We start from the raw sequence: 24,312 nt of genomic DNA on the forward strand, positions 1-24,312 counted from the left end.
TACCCCCAGAATTATTTTCTTAAAATTCTTGCAAATGTCACTTCTTTGTTAGACTGAAAACCTTTCTGTTCCATACTTTTATAGAGCTTTTAAGAGGCTAGGAACACACTTTACATACTGTCAGCCATATAGAATCTGCATGACAAAACACTGAGATTAATGGGGCTTCTACATGCAGAGTTGCCAGATGTTCTGTGTCAGCTGGATCCACTCAAAAAGGTCTTTAATTTCAACAGCCCAGGGAAGTTTCCAAATGGCCAATTTCTAGAGTTCCAGCACCCTGGTGGGCCTCAAGATTTTAAAAACCGTTCTTATGCTTTCAAGCGCTTGAAAATGAGAGGAGTAGATTTGCAACATAGTATATAAATAATATGCCATTAGTAGTAGTGCTCTCCAGAGTCCTGAAAGGCTCCAAAGCAAAAGACTAAAATCTGGCAACTGAATGTAAGACATGCTTTTGGAGTTAGAGATCAAAATCTCCAAGCCCTTGATTTTACTGATTCATAATTAAAAGCATCTGGTTCATTTGGGTGAGTGACCCAAAAGCTGTTTTTCAGCTTATCGTCTGGGAAATGGTCTGTTTGAAGTCAAGCATCAACAATACAAAAGAAAAGAAAAAACAAACCAACCACCATGCTCTTTATGGGCAAATGTTTGTCTGGGTAAGACTGATATACAAGTTGGTTTGTTTGGCTTGTTAGCTCATCTGGCTTTGGTGGAATGCTCTGGTGGTTCGGACAACATAAGTGTTAAGAGATCAGAGAGATATAGGCTGAATGGTCAACAGTGATGGCCAATGATGGTTTTGACACCCTGGACCTGAAGCAGGAGTAGGATTGCCGAGTTCCAACCATCTTTCCTCTTTAAGAATTCGGCAGCAGCAAAAGAGGCTGCAGAGATAGTGATTCTGTTCAGATAACATGCTAAGCCACGGTGGTTAAGCATTTTGAGCTAAACATGGCTTAGCGTGCCTTGTGAACCATTCCTAACCATGGTGGCTTTATAACCGTGGTTTAAACATGCTCACTAACTATTTGCTGCAAAAGGGTTAGTGGCCTAATCATGGCTTAGCATGTTGTTTGAAGAGGCCCAGTTTCTTCCACCTTGCTTGACCCGCCATTTAATTAATTAATTAATTAATTTCTATATCACTTTCTGCCAAGGCACTCAAGGTGGTTTGCAATTTTTAAATAGTGAAACAAACATTACCATCCCAACTCCCCAAAGAAGCACCAGAATTTACGTATTTTTCTATGACAGGCCAATTAAAAGCTGACAGCATAAGCTTTATGGCCTGGGCATTTCCACTTCTGCCTTCCCTCCGGCACATAGGTCTTAGGAGATAAGGATTTCCCCCCTTGTTAGGGTGAGAGGCAGGCCTGGGGAGGGCACTCCTAAATTTAGTCTGCTTGCCCCTGAGACTTCCCTGCTTACTTTTGAGGCTTGTCTTGTATACTTCTGAGTAGTCATGCATAAGCTTGCCCTGCTTACCTGTGAGTAGATATTTTCCTTATGCTTGCTTCTAAGTATACAAGCAGAGACTTAGAATTTGGGATAATATTTGAAAGTGCTGCTGAGTGATTTAGGGTGCAATGCTAATGCATGTTTAGACAGAAAAAAGTTCTAAACCCCCAACATTTCCTAGCCAGCCATATCATCCTCTTCTGCTGAAAATGTTTTCCTATTTTTATACAGTCTCCTTCTGTTAGGATCACTGTACAATTCTGGTCACTGCTAAGTCTTAACAGCCACTGAAGAACATAAGTGTTGTGAGATGCACATTACTAACAGGTCATAAAGGGAGAAAAGGATAACTAAAGACACAATTCATGGCTGGCTGGGGAATGCTGAAAGTTGTAGCACTTTTTTTCTGTCTAAATATGGACAGGATTGTGCCTTTAGTCTTGGTTACTTGACAAGAACAACATTTTGGCCACATCCATTCTGTGCCCTACCCAAGGATGCAACACGGACTCTGAGACCTTTTCCAGATTGGAATTCAGCCCTTAGATTGAAAGAAGTGTCCCTGTCCTTGCCCTAGAAAGTAAATTTGCCTTTCAGCCCTGTTACTACTTACAGCTGGCTCCCAGTAGCCCTGTAAGATCTGGTTATGCTACTTGTTTTCAAGCCCCAAAGTCCCCTAATATCCATTGCTGGAGGCTGGAATGCAGCAAACAGAATGCCCTGCTCCGTTGACCAGGCAAATCTTTAAAGGTAAGATTCCTAGTATAAATGCTAGGAATGCTAAATATTAACTACATAATGCAATTGGATTACTGTTTATATAATGCTGTCAATATTCAGGCCTGATGAATCCACAGATTTCATATTGCTTGCCAACTGTGCACTCTGTAAATAATGAATGATTAAATCATAGTTGGGATTGCAAACTGTTTCCAAGGCCCATAATTCTTAGCACTTCTCACTTATTTATATGTGGATTTTTTAATCTTCCCTCTCTCAAAGGCTCATTGTAGATAATAACACTTAAAGCATTTCATAATGAAACACTGGAGTGTACAATATATTAAAATAAGAACAACAGCAACAAAAAGAACTGGTCCTTAAAAGACCGTCCTGTTTACTAATCCCCTACAACTAAATTATTTTCTGAATTAAAACAGCATTGCATTGCTTCCTGGGGATTTGAACTCTGATAATCTGTGCACATGCTATTATTATTTCTTTTTTTAATATTGTGCTTCAGAATTAATTGCTTTTATTAAAAAGTTACTCTCATATGAAAAAAATGAACTAACTGAGGAGCAAGAAACTTTTGTCCAGATTTAGAGAAGACATCTGCATAGAGAAACTGGCATCCACATGTGTTTCTCTTGCTGGATCAAGAGCCGTGCGAATAAATCTGATGCACATCTCATTGTGCATTCAAATACACATTGAAATGCCGATGTCATTTCACACATTGTGGAGCCCCATCCATAACCTTGAGCCGATCTACACCAAGCAGGATATAACACTTTTTAAAAAGTATGAAAACGGTATATGTAATGTGTCCTGGGCCTGAACAGTTGTCATAACTATTATAAACTGTTATAAGCAGTAGTGTAGATCCTGCCCTGGTAAACTAGTCATTTCCATGCACAATTAGAACTAGATTGAGGAATTTTTAAGTGAACAACCTTATGAATTAAAGTAAGATGTCCTGTACGAACAAATACTGCTAACGATGGAGTTCCAAAACAGAGGTGGGCAACACCTGGCTTGGGCTGCATGTGCCTCTCTCTGGCATGGCCCCCGCTGCCCCCTGAGACACCCTGAATAATCAATCTCTCTCTCTCTCTACACACACACACAGAGAGAATGGCACTCTGTAATGGCTATTGAATGCTAAAAGAGTCAAATTTAGCTTGCAAACAAGCTAAATTTAACACTTTCAGCATTCTAGACAAAAGAAGTTCCCTGCTGGATCAGACCAAGGGTCCATCTAGTCCAGTACTCTGATCGCACAGTGGCTAACCAGCCATTGACCAGGGATGAACAAGCAGGACATGGTGCAACAGCACCCTCCCGCCCATGTTCCGCAGCAACTGGTGCACACAGGCTTATTGCCTCGAATACTGCAAAGTGGTTTGCTGACAAATTTCCGCTGCAAACCAGTCATTTTAAAAAACAAAATGTACATATTTTTTTCTTCCCCATGTGTCCCGCGGGGGAGAATCTGGTGTGTGTGTGTGTGTGTGTGTGAAAATTGCCCCTGGACCTCCAGCAGTTGCCAAACTTTAGTTGTTCTAAAGTTAAACATTATGGTTTCCAAGGCAAAGCAATCTAGGTTAGCCCCCCTCTCTTTTTTTTTGTTAACAATTTCATCGCATTAGAGCTCCTTTAGTTTCAATATTTGGTCTAGAAATACTTGGATTCTCCCCTGAGCTACCCTTTGCATAGAAGCTAGTTTGCAATGCTGCAGGAAATGAGGGTTCAGTTGAAAGAATGTGCATCATAGCTAATTTTTGGTCCAAAGCCTTTGTGGCTCAGATTTGCATTTTGTGATAACATGCTATCGTGGCCCCGTTGTGCCTCTGTGGGATGGATTCCATATGTGGCCAGAGTGCTAAACTGCATGAAATCGAATACTAGTGGAGAGTGAGAGCATTGTTTTAAGAACTGGTACAAAGAAGGCATTGTACGTGTACACAGTGCTGATGCTGTCAAGGAATGCTTTTAAAATGCTGAGAGAAATGTCTTTGAAGTCTAAAAATAGAGCAAAAAGGCTGGAGAAGCCTTCCTCCTTTTTGCTTTCCACTTAACTGGATGGGAGTTTGACTTTTGGGCAATTACCTGCTGCTTCTGAGGAAGCAATCTCGGCTTCTCACACACACCCTGTGACATTCAGCCAGCCAACTCTCAGCCTCTTAGAAACTTTCTTTATAGCTATAAGGATGTCTTGTCTTTTTTTTTTTTTAACACGACATTACAAAAAGGTTTACACTACAGCCCTGAACATGTTTACTTAAAGCAGGCGGGTCTCATAGATTTCAGTGACACTTTATGCTAAACTTAGGCAAATTTTGAACATCCCGCTAAACACAGTTTAGTGTGACACAGGTAATTGCAGAGATACTAAGGCTCGCACACTCCCCCTTCCCCTGTCCTCTTTTGGAACGGTTGTGATAATCCTTCTATGTCATATCATCCAAGCTGTCAAACTGTAGTTAATGTTAACTATGGTTTCTTTGAAAGAAGCCAACTTGAAACCATGGTTGTGAAAACTTCTGAATTTGTGCATCATAGGAAGAGGGGAAGGCAGGAGCAAATGGGCCTGTAGCTTGTTCATAGTTTAATGTGATGTCTGAACTGGGTTTAATTTAAATGCATAAACTTAGCACATTCATAGCAAAATGCTGAGCTTAAAATGGATATAAAATGAAAGCAAAACATTCCAGAAGAGAGAAAAATACCAAGATTCTTAGTAAATTAAAGGTTGGTGATGAGAGCTGAGAAGTTTTTTGTTTCCATGGCTCACAAATATTTTTCTTTTTATTGGTGCTCTTTAACATGTGATGACTATGCTAATCTTGGCTGAAGCGCCAAAAAGTGATGAGAAAATTAACTGGCAGAGAATTAGCTCTGATTTGCTTTCTTATAAAATGGCCATGCAAGAATAGAGATTGTGCCTGTCATTCTTCTGTGCCCATCTGCCTTGAAAGCAGAGGACATGTTGGCGCACTCAGAGAAATGAGAATGTTTTGGATTATAGTTGCTAACTGATACTAAGTGGCGTTGCCAAAAAAGAAAATGACTCAAAGTGGGTAGGGGGATGGGTGGGTGGGGGTGGAATGGGGAAGGAATTATTCACATCTAGTAACATAGGATCATGGAATATGGCCCAAGTAAGTTACTTTAAAAACAGAGACACAGAAAGAAACCAAAGAAAACATCATTTAAAATTATTGTCCAGAAACTGTTTATGGCACAGAATATTCATTAAAACTAATATGGAAAAAGTCTTAAAATCAAGCAATCTTTTCCCCACAGAAGGTGCTGAAAGGTTTAGATCTGGGTGGTGGAATATTGCTATTCTGAATCCCCCCAACCCAATATTCTTTTATTCATGTACAAGTCCTAGGCTGTTTGATCTGGCTTAAGGCAAATGAGTGCAGAGGTTATTGAAGAGCTTAATAGAATTTGATTTGCCAACATATGAGTCTGGGCCCAGTGGGGTCAGACCCAAATGAACAGATTCAAGCAAATGAGTGGTCATGGTCCAGAGCAAGCAGACACAAATCCAGGACATGGGGTACAGGACGTGTGGCCACTTAGGTCCCAGAGCAAGCCGTAGAAGTCGGCTGCCATTTTGTGCATCGGGATATTATCGTCTTGTTGGCCATGCATGGGGTAAGGGAATCAAGCTAGAGTTTGTGCAGCTCCCACATGTGATTGCAGTTTGTGGGCTTTTTGCTATGCAGAATGAATTACAGTTGACGTGGCCCTATAAGACCCATTGATTTCAGGAGCATTTGCTTCCAAGTGAGTTTGCAGTCTTCTGAGTTCTGTTGTGCCTGTTTCAGTGCATTGAGACTGAACACAAAGTTTAAAGGACACTTTAAGTACCTTTTCCTTCACTCCAGGACCATGGCGACTTCCAAGGCTCAGAGGCTGAACAGTGTGTGCCTGTTTGCATGTCAAATTAAGCCGCTGTGGGTTAATTAATCTCCAGGATTTAGCAGTGTGTGTTGAATATTTTGAATATTCAAGCTGCCGCCATTTTGAATATTCAAGCCGCAACCACACTTGTCATGTCATCTGAACCTGACAAGGGTGGGTTGTTGGTTTGGTTAACAAACTACCCAGAACCCATGGGCTGTTTTAGGGTTATGGATCCTTTGTTAACTATGCTAACAACCCACCCTTGCTGAGTTAACATGACATGACAACTTACAGCCGGGACCTGAACAGGAAATTTGCGCCTTTGGGTGCTATGGCTCATTGTGGTTTAAATAAGCCACAATGAGTTGCGGTGCTCATGTAAACCCAGTCTGTATTTATGACATCAGAGTGAGCAATATGTTTCTGTGCCATACAGGATAGAACAAAACACCCCTGCTTTCAACCAGGAGTACCACAGGTAGGGTAGAGCCCACCAAGATCCTTGTAATCTTCCATCAGAGTGATATAATAGCTACTTGTAAACTTAGCCTTTGAATGCATTATTATTACTATTACTATAGTGCTATCATTTCAGAAGGACCCATGAGACCATATTAATTGCAGATTATTTAAAGGACACATATGCTGAAAGTGAAAATGGTTTCCAGGGGAACATCAACACAGATTACTGTCTAATTAGTCCAAAGACAGATTTTTTTATATAAAAATCTGACCTTCATATGATTCTATATCATTAAACAGATTCTCAAAACCATGCAATTGTCCCTTGGAAGAGAATGTCCTTTGGCAAATAGTTGTGTTATGGGTAAGGTTTTATTTTATTCAGCTGTCATTAAAGAGCTGTGAGAACACAAATGAAAATAATAAAGAGGGACATCTCATGACTGAAAATGCCTTGCTATATTAAGTAGGGCAGAGCGAAAGCTGTCACTCTTGCTCCATGGTGGTGTTTTTGTGAGTTTGTTTGTTTTGAGTGGTGAAAAGCATCTCTGTGTTTTGTGATGGGGCAGGGGAGGCGTGCCCCTGGTGCTGTTTCTCTTGCTGCCATTTTTCTTCTTTTTTGGTCTCACAGGCTTCAACCTTGTTTGTCCACTTTGCCTTTTAATTAGTGCAGTGCACTGCCTCAGGCTAAAGCCCTGAATCTGAGTCGAGCTGATTCAGCCTGCTTCAGCCCGAATCCAAGCTGGTACTGGTTGGTCCAAGGTACCCTGAGGCCAAAGCAGCTCAGTACCAAAGCCCTTTGGGGGCCTCAGGCCAATTCAGGGTGGTTGTGGTGCACTCCCCCTGCATGCTTGCCCTCACAAGAAAGCTGGTGCGAGGCCAGCCGTGAGTCCATTGAACTCACCGGATGTTCCTCCTTCCCCCTCACCACCCTCCTCTCTTCCTGGTCACCTTCCTCCACTGCAACAGCTGGAACTTATCTTGTCATACGTCCTCCTCCCTGAGAGTCAAGACGTGCTTTAAAGTTAAGGTCATGAGGGCTCTATATTTTCAATAGATCTATGGCTGCAGACTATGGTGATATAATAGACTTGAGGCTGTGGTTATAATAACAGAACACAATTAGGGTGCTTAGCACTTAACCACAGGAAGTCACATTTAAAGTGGAAAATAAATGATTTTTTTAATATATTTCTATTGTGGGTGAATCACACTGTGGGTGAATTACACAGAAGGATGCTGAAAAATATTGTAAACACAGATGTTCAATGAAATAATTTTGGGGTGATGGGGGACTCACCAGGGGTGAATTGGTGGGGACACCACCTTAAAATGTAAAATTTGCACTGGCTCTAAGGAGTTCTGCAAAGCATTATGCTGTCTTAGATGGAGACAACTGCAGTATTAAATGTCCTCTGTTTTTGGATATATGCAGGGCCAGCCCTACTATTAGGCAGACTGAAGCGCTCACCTCAGGCAGCAAATGCTGAGGGGTAGGGAATGGTGATGAGATGTTGGAGGACAGAGCTATGCATGGTACCTGACCTGCCTTGTGTCCCCGAACCTAGCTAGCTGCCTTCAGGCACAATGAAGGATGCTATCATATTGCCAGTGCTGAAGTAAGATTCAGCTGCCAATTGAGTCCAGTTGGCTTCTGTACATGGCATTGTGGGTGGGGCAGGGGGCGGTCATCTAGTGCTTTGCCTTAAGCAGCAAAATATCTTGTGCTGGTCTTCAATATACGTTAGCTGCCTTGAGAGCAATCCTGAAAAAGTTAAGCAGTCCCTGAAAACCCATGGCCCTTCAAAGTGATTTAAGTATACCTAATTGTCTTTTAATGACACTCATTTGCAAAAATGTAGGGGACTTGCAACAGATGTGCATAGGATTTTCTGTGTCTTCTGTTTAAAAAGGCTTTCTTTGACTCTGTCACTATGAATTTTTTAGCACAGCCCACTGACATTCTTGTGTGCAAGGGTTCATTTGTAAAAAGACAACTTGAGTGTTATGTATCCAACAGTGACTTTTATTGTGCCCTTTCCAAGACTGTAGTTAGCATAGACGAGACATTTATATGAGTACTGTATAAAACGAGAACATGTGAAATATAATGGGACAGGCATTACAAGCTTTTATGGGTGTCTTTTCTTCTTCTTCTGTAGCTTCTCAAGTGGTGTTACATTTTTATTCATCTGGCCTATATCTGAGGAAAGGAATGGAGAAGCTGTTTGTGCGTTAGAAAATCCTAATTGGCTCATTTCCTTAACTTTCAGAGGAATTTTGGATAAGGCCAATTTTTTAATTTGTTTTTTGTTTGAGTTCATACTCTACTACGGTTGTGTCACTGTCAAGTTCAAGGATCCACACATTTTGGCTCGGTTTACTCTCCATCCATCATTATTGGCAACTTCTGATCTCTTCTCTTGCCCTGAGTCCTCTGCAGAGGCTTTGGAAGAAGGGATGGATCTCTCTTATTTGCCAGTGCTTTACACTGCTTATGTCTGTTCTGGTGCCCAGTGTTTCATGAGAACCCCCTTGCTCCCCCTTTCATCCCCCTCTAAGGTTTTGTAGATGAAAGATAGGGACCTGCTTGTTTCCCAGTTGTCATACCAAGGGTCACTGCCCTCTCTTACCTTCCTCGCTATTACACACTGCTGATGGCCAAACATGTTGGCTGAAAAAAGTACTTGAAATATACAAAATATATTCCTCAATCCAAAACTTAATGACAAGAATCATGGAGACATGGGGAACGACAATACACTTAACAATAGACAAGAATCATATACAGATAGAAAAATTAAATATCAAACGTGGCATATTCAGCGCTCTACGGTTCTGCCTGCATCTCAATCCACTATGCAACACCCTTAACAACAACGACATCGACATAAAACACCAAAAACAAGCAAAGCACAGAATCAATCACCTCCTGTACATGGATGGCATCAAAATCTATGTCTCAACTCTGACACAGATAAAAGGCCTCCTGTGAATCACTGAAGAACTGATGACAGACATGAAAATGGTATTCGGGATAGGAAAATGCAAGACGCTACACATAGAAAGAGGAAAATGGAAAGAAGAAGAAACAGCAGAAACACTAAATAACGAAATACTTGATAACATGGAAGAAAATGAAACATACAAATACTTAGGATTCCAACAAAACACGAAAATCAATCACTCCACAGTAAAAACTCAACTAAGAATGCAATGCAAAACTTGCCTATCACAAATCCTAAAATCCAAACTCAACTCTAAAATCATGTTCAAAGTCAACAACACCTATGCAATACCCATCCTCACATACACTGGTCACACACTGAACTCGAAGAAATAAACAGACTCAATCACACCGAACTCTCAAAACACCACATGCTCTATCCCAACTCATGCATTGAAAGAATAACAATCAGCAGGAAAGGAGGAGGAAGAGGTCTGCTGGACATTAACACAATCCATGCTAAACAGATAAAATCACTCAGAGAATTCTTCCACACTAAAAACACCCCCATCCATAAATCCATAGTAAAAGCAGATAAAAACTACACCCCACTCAACCTAGCACTACAAAATGAGGACCAAACACAACCACTCTCACTCACAGAGAAAAATGGGCACAAAAAGCACTCCATAGGAAGCACTACACCGTAATACAGAACCCACAAATAAACAAAAAACAATCGTACAAATGGCTCAGGAAGGGTGAGCTATTTTCAGAAACAGAAGGATTCCTAATAGCTCTACAGGATCAAGTTACAGCAACCAAGAACTACTAAAAATACATTATAAAAGATAACAATGTAACAACAGGAAATGCCATCAATTCCAAGAAACAATAAATGATCTAACAGGAGGGTGGAAAATTATGGCAAGAATGGAGACACAATACAGCTGCAAAAATAATTCACCAACAACTGGCCAGCAAATTCAACCTTATCAAACAACCTACACCATACTATACATACTCACCTGAAACAATCTTGGAAAATGCAGATCCTAAAATATACTGGGACAGAACAATTCATACTGACAAAACAATACCTTGCAACTGACCAGACATAATTGTTAGATCAATGTTCTTTTCACCCAAGGACGAGATCCAAACAGCCCTTAAGCACGACTCCACCATTCCAGCGACAGAGGGTTCAAAAGCGCTTTATTGATTAGTAATCAAGGCCTGGTCTCTTCAAAGGGAGCAATCAGACAAAAGACATAGGGAATATGGTACAGTATTAAAGCTTTCAAGGGGCATTGACAAAAAAGAAAAAAACGCATACCTCATGGACATAGCAATACTGAATGACAAAAATGTTGTTGAAAAGGAAGAGGAAAAGAGAGAAAAATATACACCACTGGCCATGGAAGTCAAAGAACTATGGGAACAGGAAAAGGTCACTATTATTCCATTAGTCACATCAGTCACCGGCATCACATCAAAAAACTATACAGAAAACCTTCAGAAACTGGGCCTACCAAAATACATCCACACCAACATCCAGAAAGCAGTCATACTTAAAACATGCTCAATTGTTAGGAAATTCCTGAATCTGTAAAAGACAGCATGACTTGGCAATGCCTGTCATGTCGGTCTAGAAAAACCTTCCATGAGCGAGAAAGAGATTTATAATAATAATAACAACAACAATACAAGATGTTTCTATGACAGCCAAAATTCTTACAAACTCATAGGGAGAGAATTCATTAAAAGAACCAAACTGAGAGAAAAGGCTGAGATTTATACTGTTGAAAACATGATACAGCCCCTAGTAGCAATAATAACAGAAAATTATAGCAGGTGGTCCCCTCTGCAATCTACACCTAATTTCTTTAGAAAATTGTGGTGGATTTTTTGAGCTGCAGCAAACATTGCAACCATGATTGTAATCGCTTACAATCACAGATCGCAGATACTATTAGCAGTGGGTCAAACCGCTTTTGCTCTCAGGAGATCTCCCAGAAAATGATTCCTAATATTGTTATACAAGGAGCAGCATAACAAGTAAGGAACTACATCTTCCACCTCCCCTGCACCACAAATACATGTCCGCTGAGCATAGGGAACCCCTTTATACATCCCCTCCAGGTAAGCTGAAGGCATTGTTTGGAAACGGAGGGCAGTAAAAGCCTTTCTGAGAGCAAGGAAAGTCAGGTCTTGAAAATACTGTGGTAAGGATTGTTCTCTCTTAATATGGCTAAACCACGGGGAACAGGCCTGCAGCTGGCTAGCAAGTACGTTTTTGTAGAAATCTGCCTCAAAAATTCTATTTCTGATAAAAAAACAAATTATCCTTGTGGTCCAGCAGAATCTGAGCATCCTCTAAACAAGAATGTGAGAGTGCCAACCAATCGCAAGACCACCCACCTTTTGCAAGCTGTTCTGTGAAACACTGTTCCGCCAAATTGCTTTCCTCAAAATGCATCATTCTTTTCCCCTAAAGGAAAATTGTCTTGTGAATTCTTACTTTAATGGAAGGTAAGTCAACTTCCAATCTTAGTAAAGGGGAGGGTACCCCAGGCGGGGTTTTTATTGTTGTGGTTATCATGGCCTTTGTGCTATAGACAAATAAAATGATGTTAATAATAATAATAATAATAATAATAATAATAATAATAATAATAATAATAATAATGTCTTCATGGAGTGTTTCTGCTTTAGTGCTGCTTGACTTTGTGTCTGCTTCCTCTCTTCCCCTGCTCAGTCTGTATAATTATAAATAAACAAATATTACAAAACACCATTGGTCTCTTCCCTCAAGAAGAAACTGTATTAAATCTGTCATGAAACTAATTTCTGCCCACAAAGGCGGAGAATAAGAAAAAAACACTCCCCCACACACACCTATTAAAAAAATTAACATAGTGATTCTGCTTGTTGTAGATTTCCCCCCCCCTCCAAGTAATTTGGAAATAAATAAATAAATGTAGCTGAGGAGATATGCTGTACGTCTCTTTCTTTTGTGCACCACGTGAGTTGCCGCATAGAAATTTCTGAATTAACTGGCCACGTCTGTGGATGTGTCTTTGCTTTTTGCCTGGGAAAGTGTTGTCAGTTCTCATTCTAATCTCATCTCAGCCCTTCTGATCTGTCAGATTTCCAGCCTTCAAGTCCTCACAAATGCAGCCTGGCTGCAGGAAAGCTTTGAATGATTTTGAAAGACTCCAGGCTCCCAATGGGTCCTCCCAATTCAACAATATTGCTTAGAAATGAGATAGCTGTGATAGATCTTGCAAGCGGGAACTTTGGCTTTGGTTTTGAAGGGCATACAAGTTCATTCATTGACCAGTAATGGAAAATGACGAGCGTCCAAAGGGACAATTTCAGTGATGGAAAAACCTAGGTCTGCTTTCTGGCTGTGACTAAAGAAGTTTCTAAAATGCTCTTTTCATCATTTCTCTACAATTTAAAAGGGAAGGGGGGGGGGATCCACCCTCAATGAACAAAAAGGTTCATACAGATTTTCCGGCTCCCGGCAAGAATGTTTATTTAAGCTGCAAAAATATGACTCACGTTGTCTGTTCATGGCGGTGGATCTGTTCTGATTCCCACTGCCCTTTTGTCCCTGAACTTTGCCCTTTTCTCCTTATTACATCCTTCCCCCATGTGTCTACCTTCCATCTCGTCTTCTTCTTGGGAAACGTTGCTGCAATATCCACTAACATGTTTCCATGTTGGCACACCAGCGTAATTGCTCAATGGCAGATGTAAGAATATGGCCTCCATGAACTCAGTTGTATTTCATTTGGAGCTTGGTGCCCAGTTACTTTTGTTTCTTTTCATGCTGTAAAAGCCTCAATGAAACAAGGCATTTCTGTCACAGGTTCTGAGATTTGCATGAAACAAATATGGATGAGTATTGTGTTGTATTGTATTATATTGTATACTTTTAAATATTTGTGCTGTATTTTATATGTTTAACTCTTGGTATGGCATTTTAGCCATGAACAATTAGGAATTTCAGGCATTATGGCTGAATAGGGAATTTCAACTTATGTAAGGGACACAAGGTTGTGCCAGGCCCTGGCGTCCATGTCCACGTACATGGCACTTCTACGCTCACTACTCTGAACATTCCCACGTTGAGTTGGAATATCTTAAGGAAGCTTCTGTGCACCTTCAGCTAAACATGTGTAGAAATCCTCCCTGCTCAACTGGTGGATGTGCCCCTATTCATGTTGGGATTCCCTAAATGCCTGAACAGGGCTTTTGTTGTTCATATAATGGCCGCCTTGACCAAAAACAGCTGAGGGAGAAGAAGTGGCCAACCACAGCTGGTCTCTCATCTGAACCAATGGAGTGGGCCTTGCTATCTCATTTGTCTTTTTGCTGCAGCCAGGGACAGGGTTTTATAGTGGGGGGCGGGGAAGAGAGCTTTAGGGGAACATTATATTTTATGTATTTTTGAGGGGGAAAGCTGGCTATGTATACTTCTAACATAATGGCAGACAAAGATTGCACCAAGGGAAGGGATTGCTGGGGGCAGGGGGGCAGGATGCAATTCCCTTTGCTAATGCAAGCACATTTTCTCAAGTTCGTTCCTGTCCTATTTTATGTGTGAAATGTTGTTTGCTAAGCTGACAGGATCTCCAAGGTTTTCAGCTGACAGGCTTCACATAGATTACAGAAAGCATGAACTGAAACTAGCTTTCCCTGGAGATGAAAATGAGAGCGCACAATGCTGTGGGCGGCAAAACATTGGCACTTTCAGGACACCGAAGGACGGCATTGGGTGAGGGTGGAGATGGGTACAGAGTATGTGATTGTATTATATGGTTAGATTCCCTAAACCAGAGCCTTAATTCAGGGATTTCTGTTCAACAATAGGGGCATTCATTGGAGGCTGGTGGCTCCGATGTCAGTGGGGCAATGCATAGCTCCCTTAGGTTTCTCACTGGATTCACCGCCTCAGTGATATCGGAGCCATCCTCAAATACCCTTGGTTTACCACTTGCTTCACACTTTCAGCAGGATATTGCTTCAGACCGGAGGTGTAGGTCGAAGCACAAGGTCTTGTTGATCAGAGGGATGATGGTATCTTCTTCCACTCCCCGCTCAGACTTCCCCGTTCCTTCTTATTTGTGCTGCAATCTTCACAGTGGCCCGGTTTGCATGTCACGATAAGCCATGCTGAGAATAAACCACTTGGGGTTGGTTGTTCCCTTGCTAACCCACATTAGTACTGACAGATGATTGGGTGTTCTGTAGTTTACTGTGATTTCCCCCTTAGTCCTCCGGCTCGTTCCCTGCACATATCCCAGTGGCCTTTGCAGCACAACCCCTTTTATATACTCATTTCCTGGGGGCCCTCCTCACTCCAATCACAATTTTGCACAATTCTTCCATTCACACCACCCCAACCACCACCCCAGCCAGTGCTTCAAGAGTACACAAATGGGTAAATATTTTTTCCAGTGTTTCTGAATTGCCCAAATGGATTCTCTTCTTTTAAATTATTATTTATTGTTATCACAAAGCTGTCAAGGGAAGCACTGAAGTGGAGCAGGTAAATTACAAGGAAATTGACAAGGCAGCTGTACTGCTGCAGACTGCACATAGCAGACAGGCTATTCTGTGCACACTTGTGAAGGCCTGGGAGAAATAAAAGAAAATACGAACCCATTCACGCAATTCAGAAGCAAAGAAAAAAAGTGTGAGGGGAGGGTTGAGAACAAAGTATTTGCTCTGAAAAGGAATCATGATCAGGGTGGGGAGCCAATAACTGCCCTTCCTCAATTCAATTCTCTCGCTATTTATGTCTTGAACTGACACTTGTCAGTTTCCTCCCCCTTCAGTGCTTCCCTTAACATTGAACTACAAAAGTAGTGGCTGAACAGGAAGGAATGATTGTGGTGGGCGGGTGCACTTTCTGCAGGCATAGCAGCCTACTCTGCTAATGAGGACAAATTTACTCATTAGCAGAGCAGAGTTTATTTTGTAGATTTTACTTTTTCATCCTTGGGAAGATTTGTGCAAATTTAACTTAAAAAAAAACAGCTTTGGAGAGATTTGCCAAAATTCACTAAAGCACATTAACTATTATGCATAACTACTGACTAAAAAGATGTACATATTCAGGCTATAATCCAAATAACTGTATATAAAATATAACAGGTAAACTAGACCTAGGAAAGCAAAGCAGATATAATCCTGATTTGAAGGACAGTGTGGATCAAAACAGCTGACAAAATATGAAGTAAATATATTACTCCCAAAATCATAACTGGGAACTTTGGAAAAATAATAACTTTTAAAGAAATTCTGTTCTGTAGAAAGGATTTGTTTAAGCAATACCAATAAGAAATCAGAGAAATATGAGAGGCAAAATACAGGAACTTCAGAACAGATGACATGATAACCCTTAATGTGTTAAATAAACCCTACTGCAGACCGTGGGTTATTTCGGTCAAATAACCCATTGTGGGTTAAAATATTCCCAACAAACGACATGGTGACCCATCATGGGTTATTGTGTCATCCAAACCCATCTGTGTTTGTCTATCACTGCAAAGTGCCTGGAGGCACATCCAGGCAGTTTTAATTTTGCAGACCAAGAGCACAGGTTGACCGCATTCAGACAGCATGCTAAACCAAGCTACTTAACCACAAAATGGTTAATGGAATGCATGAGAGTTTGGGGAAGAGAGTTATACATGTGAAATTAGTAGAAGTTTTAAAATTTCCACATATATTAGAATATTGCTAAAGAAGTTTGGGCATTATTCAATTTAACCCCCCCTTTTGTCAATTAAGTTATAGCTTTTGGGTTAAAATCAGGTAATCAATGAATAGATGAATGGATTAAAAAAAGAAAAAAGAAAACATAATTATTTATCTCTCTTTATTTTCTATTCACATGCCAATTTATCTATCTCCAGCCCTCCAATGCAAGGATACTTTATATGGATGTAATTCTTATTTTTAATTCTTATTTAATAAAGAAGTAAATAGCCAAAGATCTTAGGAGTGTGACACTTGGTTTTTGGTAGTTGCTTTATCTCTATTTTCAGAAAATTTTGAAATTCATTGTATCGTGTTTTCAGAATGTCTTTTTTTTAAATATAGCTTTATTCTTACCTGGCTGATTTCTTTTCTTTCTTTTCCAGACTATACGCTGGCACATAGACTTGCAACCCTGGGCAAGTCCTACACCATCCCTGAGTGATGAAGCCTTCAGGCTCTTAAAGTATATCAGCACTGCCCAGGTTGGTTTTCATCTTGAAACTGATTTAGGAAATCACAGCCATAGGCCTTATGGTTTAGTTGTCAGTAAAATTATGTTTCATAATCATACTGCAAGTGGCATAACGAGTAAGGTATCCCATTCCTTAATAGATACTAGATACTGCTTCAGATTAAAAATAATAGTCAGAACAAAAGCTCTTTAAAAGATGCTGTTCCTTTAAGCAGTTAATCACAAATTCTATAAGTACCAAAAAGACTGGGGAGCTTCATCAGGAGCTGCATTGTGTGTGCCTTATGCACATAAACCCTGCTGTATGTTTTACTTCTGAGTTTTTGTTTCTTTATTATATTTCTATTCCACCCCTCCTTTATGGAGCTCCAGGTGGTGCAGCTTCACAGCAGCCCCGTGAGGTAGGTTAGACTGAGAAAATTATGATTGGTTGAAGGTCACCCAGTAATCTCCATGGCTGAGTGGGCATTTGAACCTGGGTTTTCTCAGTCCAAATCCAGCCATGTATCCATTGCATTACATTGACTCTCAGGGAGAGAGCTCTATGCCTGAACAAAGTCCTCCAATTCAAATTCTGATGAACTACTGGTCTGTGCAGGCAAGAAACATTATGCTGTGCCCATCAGATGTCCTTGGGGGTGTGGAGGTGGGCAGGGGGAGCATGCCTAGATCCACCACCTACCACCCCCAAAAAACAATAAAAGTTGAGGACAATAGATATTTCTCATGCGGTTTCTTCAGTGCTTATAGTGGTTTAATCATCACCCCAAAATGCTTGCACCTCAACTACTGCAGGGAAGGTTGATTTGGCAGTTGGTCAGAAATTGGTGGGCACTGATATGTGGAATATAAACTTGGCTACAGCTTTATCTATTAATCACCTTCATTAAATGCCCAATTGGGAATAGTGCAGGGTTGGCTCAAGGCATTTTGCTACCTGAGGTGGAGAACAAGATGGCACCCTCTCCCATTCCATGTACAAAAGCCAACTGGATGACAGTTGAATCTTATTTGAATACTAGGATGGGACAGCATCCTCCACTGCACCTGAAGGCAGGAGGCAAGCGTAGGGGTTGCAGGGCAGGCTGTGTGGCACACAGCTGTCTCCTCCTACACCTTTCTGCTTTCTTCCAACATCTTTCACTTGAGACAACAGCCTCATTCTGCCTAATGGTAGGGCTGGTCCTGGAATAGTGTGCATGGGGGAGGGGAATGGGGACGCCTCCCTCTCTATTTGACTTTACTGAAAAGTTTGGTCTAGCTGTCCAATCATGATTGTCCCTCAGGTGCCATGGCTCAAGCTGAGATGAATTATTATTATTATTATTATTATTATTATTATTATTATTATTATTTTTGCATCTGTTTTTTTTCAATACTGGGACTCAAGGTGGCATTACAAATTAAAACATGTATAGTTAAAGCAGATAGAAATATACAAAAATTAAAAATATAATTAAACATACTACAATGTTAAAATATTTAAAATATAAATATTTTTTTAAAAAAATCTAGTATATACATAACACATAAACAGTGGTCCAGCGTATTCCCCAAAGGCCTGCTGAAACAAAAAAGTTTTAGCCTGCCTCTGGAAGCACACCAGAGAGGGAGCCAGTCTAACTTCCCTGGGAAGGGAGTTCCAGAGCACCGGAGCAGCCACTGAGAAGGCCTTCTCCCACGTTCCCACCAGGCATGCCTGTAATGGTGGTGGGAGTGAGAGAAGGGCCTCCCCTTAGGATCTCAGGGCATGGGCAGGCTTTTAAGAGAGAATACGGACTTTCAAATAACCTGGACAATGGTGAAACCTTATGCCTAGCCATATGGTTAGAAGAAGAGCAGGTCCCATCCCAGCAGGTATTCAAAATATTCAACATTAGTCCCAGATCCCTGCAGAAAAGAGCACATCAGCGGTGACTTTTATAGGAGTACGTCACTGAAAAAGTATAGTGAAGGATATCTGTATTTCGGCGAGGTCCGTTTTTCAGGCCTGCTTTCTATATTTTGATTTTATTAACTGATTTGCTCCTGCAAATCAGTGCTGTGATCGGAATTCCAATATGTGATGCTTGGTGAGCATGTCTTACTAATGAGTAAAAAAATATGTATCCCAAGTCTTAGCTTACTTGTGCATGAACCTTGCATTACAATTTGTCAGCGCAATACTGTGCATGTTTACTCAGAAGTAAATCTCAGTTCAATTGATCTAACTCACAAATATGTGTTCACAGCATTTCACCAATGTGACTTATGGAATCACAGATGGGAAAGAACTACACATTAGTATCTGCATCTAATAGTAGATTAAAGCTGTTTCACTAAGTTTTTCTTAGCATTATTATTATTTTGCTTCTAGAAATACCAATAAAGGCTTGCATGTGGATGTTTGCATAGCTGAAGTTCATTCCCTTAAGAAAAAAATTCCTTATTAAATGCTCTCAAGCATGAACACAAGAACTTTGTCTTAGGCATGTGCCAATCATCCTCAGCAAAAGGGATTTGAGCATGTATATATATAATGGATACTTCCAAACTGGTGTAAACGTTATGGTGAAAAGTGCCTTAAGCCTGCAACAACCAATAAATAATCTATGCCAGATTGCACCCTGACTCGTTTCCATTATGACATTTTTATGTGGTTTGGCTGGGCGTTGTTTTTAGATAGAGTGACCATATGAAAAGGAAAACAGGGCTCCTGTATCTTTAACAGTTGTATTGAAAAGGGAATTTCAGCAGGTGTCATTTGAATATATGAGGAACCTGGTGAAATTCCCTCTTCATCACAACAGTTAAAGCTGCAGGAGCTATACTAGAGCAACCAGATTTAAAAGAGGGCAGGGCACCTGCAGCTTTAACTGTTGTGATGAAGAGGAAATTTCACTTGGTTCCCCACATATACAAATGACACCTGCTGAAATTCAACTCTACTCTGAGCTACAGGATTTTTAGAGTAGCTAAGACCTGGCATACCTGAAGTGGTAGTGATGGTGGTATCGTATTGTTCCATGTTGTGTTTCTGCTGAGGTGGGTTGTGTGTGTGTGTGTTGAGGTGGAAAATATGTTGTATATGTCCTTATGCTTCCTGCCTCTTAAGGCTGTGTAGGAGAATCTCCAAGTTGGAAAGAGTGTGTGACCCATAACGTATCACTCTGGGGATTATGCCCCATAAATATTATATTTTCAAAGCATATATGCCTGAATTGAAAAAGATAATTGTGTGCCTCTGTTCATAAACTGAAAGGTGCAGCCTTCTTCCAAAACTGAGGCTATTCATGTGGGGCAGTGGGGAGGGGGAACAGCACAAAAAGTGGCACCCAGTTTAAAAACAACACACACACACTTACTTGAAAATCAAATAGCCTTAGGGTGACCATATGAAAAGGAGGACAGGGCTCCTGTATCTTTAACAGTTGCATAGAAAAGGAAATTTCAGCAGGTGTCATTTGTATATATGGAGAACCTGGTGAAATTTCCTCTTTACCACAGCAGTTAAAGCTGCAGGTGCCCTGCCCTCTTTTAAAATGGTCACTCTAGTATAGCTCCTGCACTTTAACCATTGTGAAGAACAGGGAATTTCACCAGGTTCTCCATATATACAAATATACCTCCATATATACCTGCTGAAATTCCCTTTTCTATGCAACTGTTAAAGATACAGGAGCCCTGTCCTCCTTTTCATATGGTCACCCTACAAATAGCTGCATTTGGGGGGGGGGGACAGCAATGAAATTACATCTGTGAGGTCTTGATGATGTGCAAATACTTCATAGGTTTCAGTTACAAAGACTTAAAGTGAAGTATCCTTACAGCGCAGAGAACCTGCCCTTTCCTTCAAGAATGTAATAACGTGTGGCAGATTCTTCCAGGCTTCACTAGTTGGGTCAAAACCTACAAGGGCATCAATTTGTAGAGGGTTTAAAGTTGCTGACATAGCAATCAGGAGTTTATGCTTTGGGAATGACTGCTCCCACTACCCCGGGCAGGCATAAATTTAATTGAGGAGGAGTATGAGGAGCCCTCATTTCCCTCCTGCCAGATGCTGTTGAACTCTTGAGTAACAATAATAGCATGGAGTGAACGCTAAAGGGTGCATAATTCTGTTTAGTAATTTGGGCATCTGGTCCTTTCTCGATTTTTTTTCTGGCCTGTGCCTAATGTACCATGCGCTTATTACTTTGTGAGCCCCTGGGACCTGAATTTTGATGCAAAGAGCAGAAAATCTGCAGCTTGTTCATCATCTGTATTTGTCATCTTCTATATTTTTTGAATTAATTCTGTTATGAAATGGGATAGGATGACTCCACGGGACCCCTTCCAACTCTGTGATTCTTGAACTTTAAGAGCTTTGTAAGTAGAACTGTCAGTCTGGGATGCTCTGAGGTAATCCCTTTTAAGACCTGATGAAGAGACTGTGGATAGCTGGTAACTTTTCAGGTGATGTGTCTCAAAGGGAGCTAAGAGAGCCCAAAAAGGCACAGGTGAGTGGTGCCTCATCCTTATTCCCCCCCCACTAAACACACAGAGGGGTGAGTCAGGACTGTGAATAACCAGAGGACAAAGCTGGTAATTCTGGGCAAAATTGAATGAGTTACAGAGAAAGCAGAGTTGCTCTCTGTCAGCATCTTATGGTGCTGGTGATTCCCCTAGAAATCAATGAGGAAGCAGTGTCTTTTCAAGTGAATTTAAACTGTGAGCCTCTATTTATGTTCAGCCTGTGTAAGTAGACCATATATCACAACCTCTATAAGTCTCAATTGACCTCATTCCAAGCAAGCGGGACCCTGAGTACATGCTTGCACCTCTAGAGTTCTCACTGCTTGGGCAATTGGGGATGGGAGGGTGTATCACCCCATTTTTGTTTGCAGTGTGCCATAGTGCCCCATGATGTTGGGGACTTAAGGCCTTGGCTATTTTAAGACGTCTTTCTTACGTTAAAGAGTTTATAGCCTGTGGCCCTAATATGCCTGGGGCTGTACACTGACATTGGCCATTAAGGACGTTCTTAATCTCCATGGGTTGACCACCATCTTTAAAGGTCAGAAATCCTGGCAGGAGGATCATCATGTTTTGTGACTAGTAGGAGGGATATAAATCATGTTTTTTTCTAGATAATCATAACACTTACTCAACGTATGGGAGACATTAGGAGGAAGAGGGAAGTGAGTGTAGGCATCATGCCTAAAAACCTTACTCAGTCAATCACTGGGAATCCAGCTATGTAGAGCTAGTAAAATGAACAGTTAAATTCTGACCTTTTCAACTGCTTGTAATGATGAGGCATCCAGTAGCCAGCAATCAGTGGCAGTGGTGGTGGGATCCTTGCTCTTACCAGAAACCACCCGAAAGCAGGACTGACAGTAGGGCCACCTCAATCGGTATTGTGTAAGCATCGTGGCTGCTGACTTGCTAGCTGCCCTTGCCGATATTGGCTGGCCATGCTATGGGGAAGCAGCTAATCACACCTGCATGGCTCTGTCTCAAGGTGCCCCCTACCCCCAACACCTTGAGCATCATCAGACAAGCATTTTATTGCATGCTTGTTACTGGGCACTCACAGATTTTTGCGGGTCCTATTCATGACAGTGTCTGTGTTCCACGCACCTCCCGCCCCTTCTAGCCTTCTTCATGCGACAAAAAAGACCGTGGTAAATTCGAATTATTTTTGAGATGGAACTTGCTGCCATCTCCTGCTGTGTCGGGAGAAGCAGTGTGATCAAAACAGCTCACTGAATGGCCCACATGCATTTTGTTTACTTCTTGTTTCAAAAGAGGAAGTAATGAGGGACAAAAGCGTGGGTGGAGAAGCAACAGTAAGGAAACACGATTCTCCCCCCCCCCGCCCCCATGTGATGATGGTCCTTCTCTCACAATAGTTTCTGATAAGGATTCGGATTCCCCAGGCCCTTCATCACCCTGGCGAGGGAGCCAGCAGTTCCTGTTTGCAGACTACTTCACCAGCTGCCACTGCTAGCAATGGGCAGTATCCAGTGTTAGTCCTCCGTGGAGTAGAGCCATTGAAATGAATGGAAGTTAGTTGCAGCATTGCTAGCAGGATCTGTTACAGGGTCTGTAAAAATCTGGGAGAAGAACAAGCAAAACCAACTCCTGTTTTCATAACAGTGTGAGTAACAATAGCCTGCATCCCTTGCAATGGGATTTCTCCCAATATAATGCATTCATAAAGCTTAATCTTCATTAATAATGTTTGTTCAGTTTTCTCATTAGAAAGGATTAGGTAGCGCCTGCCTTAGCTAAGGCTGATTTCTGATTTTCATTTTAGCTTCTTTACCCATTTCACATGGGTAGCATTTTTGTAGATTTCCTGGTCTTGGAAGGTCCGGTGGGAATTTCCTGCAATAAGGACTGTGTGTTCTGTGTGGCTTAGATGATGCCTTGCAAGCACGAGAATGCCCTTTTCTTTTCTTAGCAAGATTACAGCTTCCTTATCTGTGGAAGTAAAAGTCGAGGTGGTCAATAGCCTTTCAGAGAGTTGAGAGTGGTTTGAGAAAGGCCTCGCTTTCCCATTGTTGCTTCTGATCAGTGGTCAAATTAGATTTGTAGGTCTTTCATACAATGCACAAGTCTGCTAAACCTGTTTGGTAAACAGGTTTTGCAGGTTTTTTTTTTTTACTTTATTAAAAAGAGGTGAAAGTGGGGAAGTATGTCTCCAATATAAGCAGCAGTCACTTATTCAAGCTACTTTCTATTCTCGGCATAATCTCTGGTTGCCTCTGGCTTAAGCCTGAATAAGTGAAGTCCGTGTGCTGTGAAATTTCAGAAGCCAGCCATGTGGGCTGCCCTGAGCAGAACTTTCAAGTGTCAGGGTGTGGGACGTGTATTCTGTGTATAAGATTCCTCGTTCTTTTAAGAATGTAAATGATAGAAAAGTGGGATATAAATATATTGAAATATATCAAATAAATGAAAAAGGAGATGGGGAAATGATGGGATCATAATGCAGAAATTATTCGGACTTCAGAATTTGTCTTTGCGTGCTGCAGAACCTAGAGTACTCTGGTGCTGACCTTGGGCTGTCTGGACTATGAGCAAACTAGAGAGATGACAGTGAATATCAGGATCTTCACCTGTTTGAGTTTGGATTCCAGATTCCCTTCTGGATTTTCCCCCCTTGTGGAATTTTTGGGCAAGATTGCTTTTGTCTATCTCAACAATTGTTCAGGTTACAGTTTGGCTCCTTCAGTGAAGAATAATCCTGTTGTGAGTTCTAGACAGGATTATTACATTGCAGGTTTACTCAATTTAAAATGTGTTCAGCAAAGAGCTTAAACATATGCTTAATTTTCTCTCCCTTCCCCCCAGTGGGATTTATTTAAGCACATCCATTGAAAATGAATGAATGGATTTCACCATACATATGAGTACTTAAATGAGCTTGAATTTAAATTCCACCGGAGGGGAGGGGTTGATGGGGAGGGGGAGGAGAGAGCGAGATAAATATTACCTGACTATTACTTTGCATGCCTGTGGAACTGCATGTATTTAATTTTTAATTTTTTAATATTATTTGTAAAAAATATATGCATATCTC

At 41.1% G+C, this 24,312-nt stretch overlaps 1 protein-coding gene across 1 annotated transcript in view; it reads left to right on the forward strand.

Annotated features, from left to right (window-relative positions):
* The window catches only part of METTL24 (methyltransferase like 24), a 69,521-nt gene that overhangs the window by 13,611 nt on the left and 31,598 nt on the right, over nucleotides 1-24,312 (forward strand). Inside the window, exon 2 of the mRNA XM_063124786.1 lies at nucleotides 16,675-16,773. Within this exon, the coding sequence (XP_062980856.1) occupies nucleotides 16,675-16,773 (99 nt within the window). The remainder of the gene's footprint in view (nucleotides 1-16,674; nucleotides 16,774-24,312) is intronic.

The sequence above is a fragment of the Elgaria multicarinata genome, chromosome 4 (assembly GCF_023053635.1).
Source record: "Elgaria multicarinata webbii isolate HBS135686 ecotype San Diego chromosome 4, rElgMul1.1.pri, whole genome shotgun sequence".
NCBI lineage: Eukaryota > Metazoa > Chordata > Lepidosauria > Squamata > Anguidae > Elgaria > Elgaria multicarinata.